Here is an 8,894-nt window from a genome sequence, read left to right as displayed (position 1 = left end):
AGGCTTAATTGAAACATAACTCATATACCATATTGTCTTGTTTCTTCAAAGACTTGCAGGCTATGTTGAAGCATTGGCTTCTAGGTTAGGCCTGTCAATTCCTGATCTCACACCAAAGCAAGTTGACATGTGGCAAACACGTCTTAGTACACATTTGGTAAGTAATTTACATGGTTTATGATAATGCATTGGGTAGCCAGAGCAAGATATATTATAGTTCAGGCCCTTGAGAATTTTGAGACTAAAATTGGTTTGAATGGAGTTTTTAACAAAAATTGTCCAGGCCTTGGCAGTTTTCAGAAGAACAGTAATTTATGTTATTAACTACTTATTTTTTGTAGGTATGCTTAATTTTTAAAAAATATTTATGCAATTCACTTAGTATTGAGGAGTATCTCTTAAAGGTTGGGGACTAAAGAACATAAAATGATTAATAAAGAAAATGAAAAATTATGGTCCTTGAAGAACTTGTTTAGGTGGAAAACTAAACATGTAAACAAATTATAATTTAGTATGACATGCAGTAATAGAATTATGTGTAAGTTATAACAATGATAGAGGCGAGGGAATTAACACTGTGGGGAGAAACTTCTTTTGGTGGGGAGATTTCTTGGTGATTATTAGATCTAAGCTGATTTTTGAATTATTGATGAGACATTTACTAGATGAATAAGAGGAATTCCAAGTATACTGACTAGCAAGTAGAAAAGCATGATAAAAAAGGGTATATTTAGGTAAATACAAGAACGTATTTCAGGAATATAATATGTAGTAGCTGTAGGTACCAGCAGCAGCAAACAACATTGGAGAAGTAAGCATGGATCATTCAGGAAAGTCATTGTTTATGAATGCTAAGGAGCTTGAGCTTCTTACCTAAGTGATGGAGAGCCAGGGGAGTTTTAAATAAGAGGGAAACTGGATGGATCATGATCCCATCAATAAAATCAAGAAAAAAAGGAGGAGGAATAAGCTTGTAAGGGAAGGTAATGAGTTCTATTTTCGACACATTGAATTTGAGATACTAGTAGGACATTTGAGTGGTGACAACTTAGTAGGCATTTGGATTAAAGTCAAGCGTTTAGATAGGTCCGAGTTAGTGATAATGGATATTGTCACTCATTCATTCAACAAATTCTTATTGTTTACATATTATGTGCCAGGTAGATATGTAGAAGTTTTGAATATATTGGTTAACAAAATAAGATCTTATTTCTGGTAGATCTTACATTCAAGCAGTGGGGAGACAGACAATAAACAATATGATAAATAAAAATATTTAGCATATTGGAAGTTTGTATGTGTTATGGGAATAAAAAGAGAAAGCAGAGGGAGGTAAAAGAGGCTAGGAGTGCTAGGATGGAAGCAGACTGCAATATTCAATAGGAGAGTCACTGTAGGCCTCACTGAAAAGGGAGGTGATAGTTAAAACCATGGAAGAAGATGAGATTTTATAGGAGAGTGGCTCTCAAAATATGGTGCCAGCATCAGCAGGATCAGCACTACCTTAACTTCTTAGAAATGCAAACACTCAGTCTTCATCTTAGACCTGTCTATTGTTATGTAAAAATTATCGTAAGTTCAGCAGCTTCAAACAACATATATTTGTTATCTTTCGTTTTCTGTGGGTCAGATTAGGAATAGCTTAGAAGGGTCCTCTGGAAGGGTGTAATCATGTCCAGCTAGGACCTGGTTCCTGTCTAGAAGCTCAAGTGGTGATGGATCCACTGCCAGGCTTACCCAGGTTTTTGGCAAAGTTAATTCCCTTGTGGCTGTGAGGGACCCAACTTCTGGCTTACTGTTGCACTCTCATCTCCTAGAGGCCTCCCTCCATCTAGAGGAAGCTTGTGCAACCCACTTTTGGTAACCCAAAAGTTTACCACAAATTGGTAAACTTTTTAAAAACATTATGAGATTTTTCTGTTTTTTTTTTTTTTTTAGCTTTTCAGCTATCGTTAGTGTTAATGTATTTTATGTGTGGCCCAAGAAAATTCTTCTTTTCCAGTGTGACCCAGGGAAGCCAAAAGATTGGACACCCCGATCTATTGGTCACCTGCAGTTCCTTGTCATGTGGTCCTTTCTGTAGACCCTCTCACAACATGGCAGCCTGCATCTTCAGAGCCAGCAAGGCAGAAAGAGAATGAGTCTGCTAGGAAGATGGCAAGATGGAGCCCTATGTAATGTAATATAATCACAGGAGTAGCATCCCATCACCTTTCCTATTATTCAAAGAAAGTGCATCCTACCCATGCTCAAGGGGAGGAGATTATGCAAAGACTCAAATACCAGAAGGAAGGAAGGTATGGGGGCCACCTTAAAATCTGTCTGCATGAAAAATTCCGGAGACAGAACCCAGCGATTTGTGTGTTAATTCTGCTGTACATTAAAGTTTGAGAACTGTTTTTCCAGAGAGAATGTGCAGAATTAAAGAACCCTAGAAAATACCTAAGAGCTCATGATCTTATGGGAGCTTTTAAGGAAGAAGTTTTAAGAAGCAATGAATAGTAATCAATTCCTCTTGATGTAAAGAAATCAAGTAAGATTTCTGATAATTTTTGTTTGTTTGTTTTTGGATTTGGTATGTGGTTGCTCATTGATAGTCGCTTCTGAGCAATTTCTGTGGACTGATGTAAGAAAAATCAAATGGCAATGGATTGAAACATTAATGGGAGGTGAAGAAGAATAAAATATAAAATTAATGTATTTAAGTTAGATGGAATTTATTTTAATGAAAATATTAAATGTTTTGGAAGTAAACAATTTTTACACGCAAAATATTCATACAGAGTATAAAAACATGCAAATAGGTAATATAGAATTAAATTCATTGCTAATCACTTTAAATCTGCAATAATTACTACCCTTTAAAATATGAGTAGTAAAAGGATCACAACTACACCAGGGAAGTGTTTAGTTTTCAGTCAAAATGTAGGAAGAGTGTGGAGAAACTAAATGAGGACCTATTTGCTTGTTGTATTTTGCTTTATAAAGGTTGAAAAGTCTCTTAAGAAAGTAGAATGTTAATTTTGGGCTTTTTCTTTTAGTTTACATGTGACCATATCTTGTAGTTTGTGAGTAAAGTGAGACTAGCCCCTGATACCAGCTGGAGTTTTGAGGGAATAATGATACTCTAATGTTCTAACAATTTGTCTTAAAATTTTAGCATTAAAGTTGGGATTAGGAGAAGTTTATTTTCCTGGGGCATAATAATTGGTTTCTTTCTATATTAAAAGTAGGTTCACTTTCTCCTCCCTATGGCAGAAACATCTAAATTACTAAACTAACATTAATATATTGAGTGTGTGCATGTGTGTTTGTGTGTGTGTGTGTGTATGTGCATGCGCGCGCCTGTGTTTTATGATAAACCCCTCATCAGTATATGGCAACAATGATTCTGTTCCTTAGTTGTTGACTTTGCTTGTTTTATATTAGAATCAAATCTTTTACCCTGTAACATAGCATTTTGATTCTATACAGCCTAAACTATTTGAAGCTAGTGATCAACCATCTACTCATAACATAAGCTAACTCGGAAATTTACCCATAGTAGAGTATATAGAAGTATACATGCAGGTTCCAATTGACATAGGTGTATTTTAAAACCTCACTTGTAATTTGGTTGTTGGAAAGCCAAAAAATATTTTCTTATAAAACAGTATTACAGATGGACTCAAGTTCTACGATCAGCCCCAGTGTTGTTAACTATGGGGCCTAGAGTATCATAAGACATAGTTACAGTGTTTAAATAACTGTTTTTTACACTGGAAAGATTTGTTTCAGGTCCCGGATCAGGGAGTAAGAAAAGTATATCACTTTTTTCCTTCCTCTCCACCCTATTGATGTTATATCTCTTGAGATAATTGTGTCAGAAATTGCTGACTGGTATTCCTAAAGTGAGGGGTAAGGAAAACCTTGGTTGCTGTGAACTATAGTAAACAGGAATTCTAATACAATGGGTGAGAAATGAAAGTGGGCCCTATTAGCAATGGTTATTTTATGTATATGAGAAAGTCAGGAGTCTAAAATAGAATATAATGATTCCTCTCTGCATATATTCAAATGAGTAAATATATGTTAAAGTCAAAAAACAAGAAGCTGGGATTAACTTTATCAGCATGTGGAATGAAGAAAATTTCTGCTTGTTAAAACTCTGCATGAGTGATACCTTTTAAAGTTTTGGCATAATGAAAATAACAGCTTTGATTATTAATATCAAGCATTGGTTATACTACTGATACCACTACCACCACCAAAACCATCAAAATAACAGAGTTGAAAAATTTTTATGCAAGCTATTGTCAAAACATTAGTCTACTATTAAAATTTGTTAGAAAAACTGTAAGATATGATAGCTAAATAGACAATGTATAAGAGAAAACATTTCATTCATGGTTAAGTTTATGTAGCTATCATAGTATCTGTAATGTTTGATAGAACTTACTTTGTCTTTCTCTGTGTACCTAACTAGAAGTTCCTGAAGGAGAGAGACAGACTGCATAAGACTAGTTCATCTCTGTGGTACACCCAGTACAGAGTTTGACACATTGTAGCTTCTCAATAAATATTTGTATGAGGAAATGAAACTTAGTTGAAAAGTGTTTAAACTTGATAGTCATCATAGGAATGCAACTTTTGAAAACCATTTATAAAAATAAAAATTTTAAATTTTTATGATCTGGGTGTGGTAGCTCCTGCAGCCTGTAATCCCATTTGGGAGGCCAAAGTGGGAGGATCTCTTGAAGCCAGGAGTTCAAGATCAGCTTGGACAACATAGTGAGGACCAGCTCTATCAAAATAAATAAATAAATAAAAGTAAAAAAAATTAACTAGGCATAGTGGAATGTGTCTGTAGTTCTAGTTACTGGGGAGACTGAGTGAGGAAGATCACTTGAGCCCGAGTTCAAGGCTGCAGTGGGCTATGATCATGCCACAGCACTCCAGCTTAGGTGAGAGAGGGAGACCTTGTCTCTAAAAATAATAAAAATAAAACAAAATTTTTATAATGTAGGATAGGTTGCAGGAAAATTGGTATTTATGTATACATTTATATATACTGAAATTGGTATGTAAGTATGTGCCGCTTTGTCAAGGATGGACAGCGTGACAATACTTCATGAAGATGCACAAATATTAATTTTATTTGATTTTTACATAAATCACTGGGGAAGAACTATACATGGAAATGCTCATTGTTATTTCTCTTACAATGTTGAAGAAGTAACAGTGGCTATTACTATAAAGAGTAGAATATAGACCTGTCAATTCAGTGGAATTTAGAAGCCTTTAAGTTTATGCAGCAATTTGGAAAAGAATTTATAAGAAAATGTGTGGTCTGTGCAGGGGTTACGGATTGAGGAAGAAAACAAAGCTATGTTTACATAATGATTATGTCTAATATAATTAGATATAATTATATCTACATATATACAGGGATAAATATTGAAAAGGAATATATATGAATGGTAGCAAATCCAAATATATTGAGAATAGCTGGTGAGATTTTTTTACTGCCTTCTTGTTATCAGAGATAAAGTAACTTTTCAAAAATGTTCTCTTTTGTTTCCTTAGGGCAAAGCTGTTGGGGTGACTATTGGCTGCATTCTAGGAATGTTTCCTTTGATTTTCTTTGGAGGAGGTGAAGAAGATGAAAAACTGGAAACGAAAAGTTAATCCTCTTAGAATACTGATAAAAAGATGTAAACTAATGTACCTCAGTTATTAAATATGCTGTCACAACATTTAGGAATTAAGACAGTAACAGTATAGATATGGGATCAAATAATTTAGCATGTATTATGGAAAACACTAACTTATTGTGGCTTGGTCTTCTTAGGACATCTTTTTAAAAAAAAACCAGTATCATTTTGTGTAAATTGTTGAAATGCTTTTTCATCGATAGCAGTCAACATTTTATCTTTTCTTTTTATATTCATAATGTTATTTAAGTATCGGTCATTGATGTACTGTATTGACTTGGGGTTTGCTTATTTGTTACTTAACATGCGTACATGCATGAAAGCATTTTTGGTTGTTGTTCCCTGGTAGTTACATTTCAATCTTGAGATTTTTCCAAATTACTTAAGATGTTTAATATCAGTTAAAGATTTTTTTTACCCTCTTTTTGGCAACATCAATTTTGTACTGTTATGCAGTAAACATTTATAATCATATAATTTCAGTCATTTTCTTGACTCTCACATCTATTGAAAATGGATATGGATACAGATTTTAAGTATTTTAAGTATATAGCACTTATTTTAATTTTCTGACTTTACTATTTTAAGAGCCAGAGGTTAAGAAGAAAGAGCAATTATGTGGTCTCCCTGCTGCATATAACCGTATATACTAACAAGCGTACTATTTTTAATTGATTTTTTTTTAACTTTTAGTTTCCCAGTTTTGAATAATTACATGGTGGGTTCTGACTTTTGAGGGGAAGAAAATGATTATTTTACAGTCTTTGAAATGGGGATTGTGGAATTAAATTGAACTAAGGGATTCAATATGATGCTTGAAAATTAAAAGGCTAAAGGCCTTTTTTAAAACAAAATGTCGAAAATAGGAACTGTCAAGAAGGTTTATGTTATAAATGGTGAAGTTGAAATGATGTTTGGAAGGTTAATGAGATAACAAATTATATTATTTGGGAAGGCTTCTTTTTTTTCCCCCAAATATGACATCATCTCATCTGAATGGAATGAATCTGAATATTCCATACTCATACTCCTAATCTCATTGTAGCTTACTTAGTGAATTTTATTTATGAATAATTTCTTTTGAAGTGAAAATTAGATATTTAATATTTTGCTTTTTTGCTAGTCTACTCAAAAATTAGATGAAGAGAAATCCTTCCTCCCTGTTTTTCTTTTTTCTTCTTTTGTGGTATTTAAAGAATATTTTAGATTGAAGTTACTTATTTCTAGTTTTGTATATCTGACTTAAATAACCATGTAAGAATTATAAATTTTAGTTTTCGGAACCCTTAAACTTTTTCGCATGAGGTCTGTTACACATGCTAAAAAATTATTCTTACTTGTAACAGTGTAAATACATCATGGAGGAGAGAAACTTAAAATAATGTTTTGGCTATTTAAGTTATTTGTGTTGCTAAATAGATGCAGAGGATTTACAGCAATTTTATTTTGAGGTTTTTATACATAATTACTTTGAACTCTTAAGAGGAGGTTTTTTTTTTCATGAGGCAATTTGTCATAAATTTTCTCGTGCACTTCAGAATGAATAAGTGCTATCCTTTAATCATAGCCTTTGAGGGGAGAAAGCATAAAAACATAGCATATAATCGAAATATAAGTATACGACATGCACAAATATAACATTCTTATTGAATCAAATCATATTTCTAGAACTTGCGATCTTAAATAGAGTTTTGTTTTGTATCTTCCATATAATGTCACACACAGATAACCAGACAAAAAATCCTTTGTAAAATTTCAGATTCATAGGATTAGAGTACCTATATTTTGGGCAGTGGGGAGGTAAACTGTAGGTGCTTTCTTTTGTCCCTAACTTGTATATTGATGGCAGTCCATTCTGTTTTCCAAAAATGTATGTGGTGCTTTACTTCTTATTAATTAAATCCCATATTAGAAACCTTGCCTGTGAGTTTAGAAAGGGCTTTTGATGATTGTTTTTTCTTTTTGCTCTTGAAAATAATCCAGTCCTAGGGAATTATTGGTTTAATGGAACATCTGCAGAATTACTTAAGGTGTCAAAATATATAGCCTTCACATTGAAAGATGATTTTAGTTTATGGGCATAATAAAAATTTGAATCAGGTAATTAAATTTCAAAAAATGGAGACCATTGGTCTTTAACTGAAGGGTATATGTTTTTTAAGATCATAGTCTACACTAGCACGTGCATTGCACGGAGTGCTTTCTGAAGAATGGTTCTTTTTAAGATAATGACTTCATATGATTATTGCTTCATGTTATTTGCCACAAAGAACTTTAATTCAGGTTTAAACTGGAACTGTTTGTTTCTCATATTAGCTACTTCTCTATTAGGAGCACATGAACTATAGTTAAATGCAACATGAGCTACTTTAGTACTGTTTGTTTGAAATTTATGTTGTCCATGTATTATGATTTATGAACTTGTTGATGCATGTAAATTGGGTGCATTTTGTTGCCATGTATGTTAAATGGTGACCAATGTTTTTACAAAGGAATTGAACAAAAAAGTTCTTTTAAGAAATTTGGAATGTGGTTTTGATTTTGAAATTTGATTTCTTACTAATCTCAGAGGGCCTTGGTATGTTCTGTTACTATAGCAAACAGGATTAATGAATACAGATTTATTACAAGATGGCAGCAATGTCACTGAGACAGTGACAACAATTTACCACCTCCCTAGAATCTGCACTTGAGATACAACATTACAGAGTATAAGTGATGAGTGATCCCACAGAAAATCTTTAGATAGAGTAGCATAAGTCACACTGATGGGTATTTACAGCAGAGATATCCAAGCTGTTTGTGTAATAATGCCTCATTTACTTTATTCTTTTCTCTAGAACATAAATTTTGAAGGTAATGGAAGTTTATCTTTTATACCAAAAGTTTGTATGAGCCATTTCAAAGTAAATCTTTCTAATTTCAGAATCATATTTCTCACCATCTTAAGACAGTATATTAAATATAATATAATCTTTTACTTAGTGGCTAAGCATTATCTTTATGTACATCATTATTGTGTGGTAATGAGTACCTTAAGAATCTAGATTTTATAGTTTTCCATTGTTTTTTTCTGCTTTTCTGGCAACTGTTTTATCTCTCTAATCTGCTTTTTTTCTCAGTTGTCTGGACTTAGAGACTAGGTAGCCTATTTTACCATAAATTATTTGGGAAATACTAAAAAATTATCTTTGGATCCTG

General features: G+C 33.0%; 1 protein-coding gene across 2 annotated transcripts in view; it reads left to right on the top strand.

The window, feature by feature from the left end:
* TMEM65 (transmembrane protein 65) overlaps positions 1–8,256 on the top strand; it is a 70,490-nt gene extending 62,234 nt beyond the window's left edge. For both annotated transcript variants that reach the window (XM_017530747.2, XM_017530748.2), the window contains 2 exons: positions 52–157; positions 5,566–8,256. In XM_017530747.2, the coding sequence (XP_017386236.1) occupies positions 52–157; positions 5,566–5,667 (208 nt within the window). In that variant the 3' untranslated portion in view covers positions 5,668–8,256. The remainder of the gene's footprint in view (positions 1–51; positions 158–5,565) is intronic.
* Positions 8,257–8,894: the final 638 nt, after the last annotated feature.

Source organism: Cebus imitator, unplaced genomic scaffold, assembly GCF_001604975.1.
Source record: "Cebus imitator isolate Cc_AM_T3 unplaced genomic scaffold, Cebus_imitator-1.0 Scaffold68, whole genome shotgun sequence".
NCBI classification, from domain to species: Eukaryota; Metazoa; Chordata; class Mammalia; order Primates; family Cebidae; genus Cebus; species Cebus imitator.
Note: the sequence above shows the minus strand (reverse complement) of the source record. Positions and strands in the feature narration are given on the sequence as shown.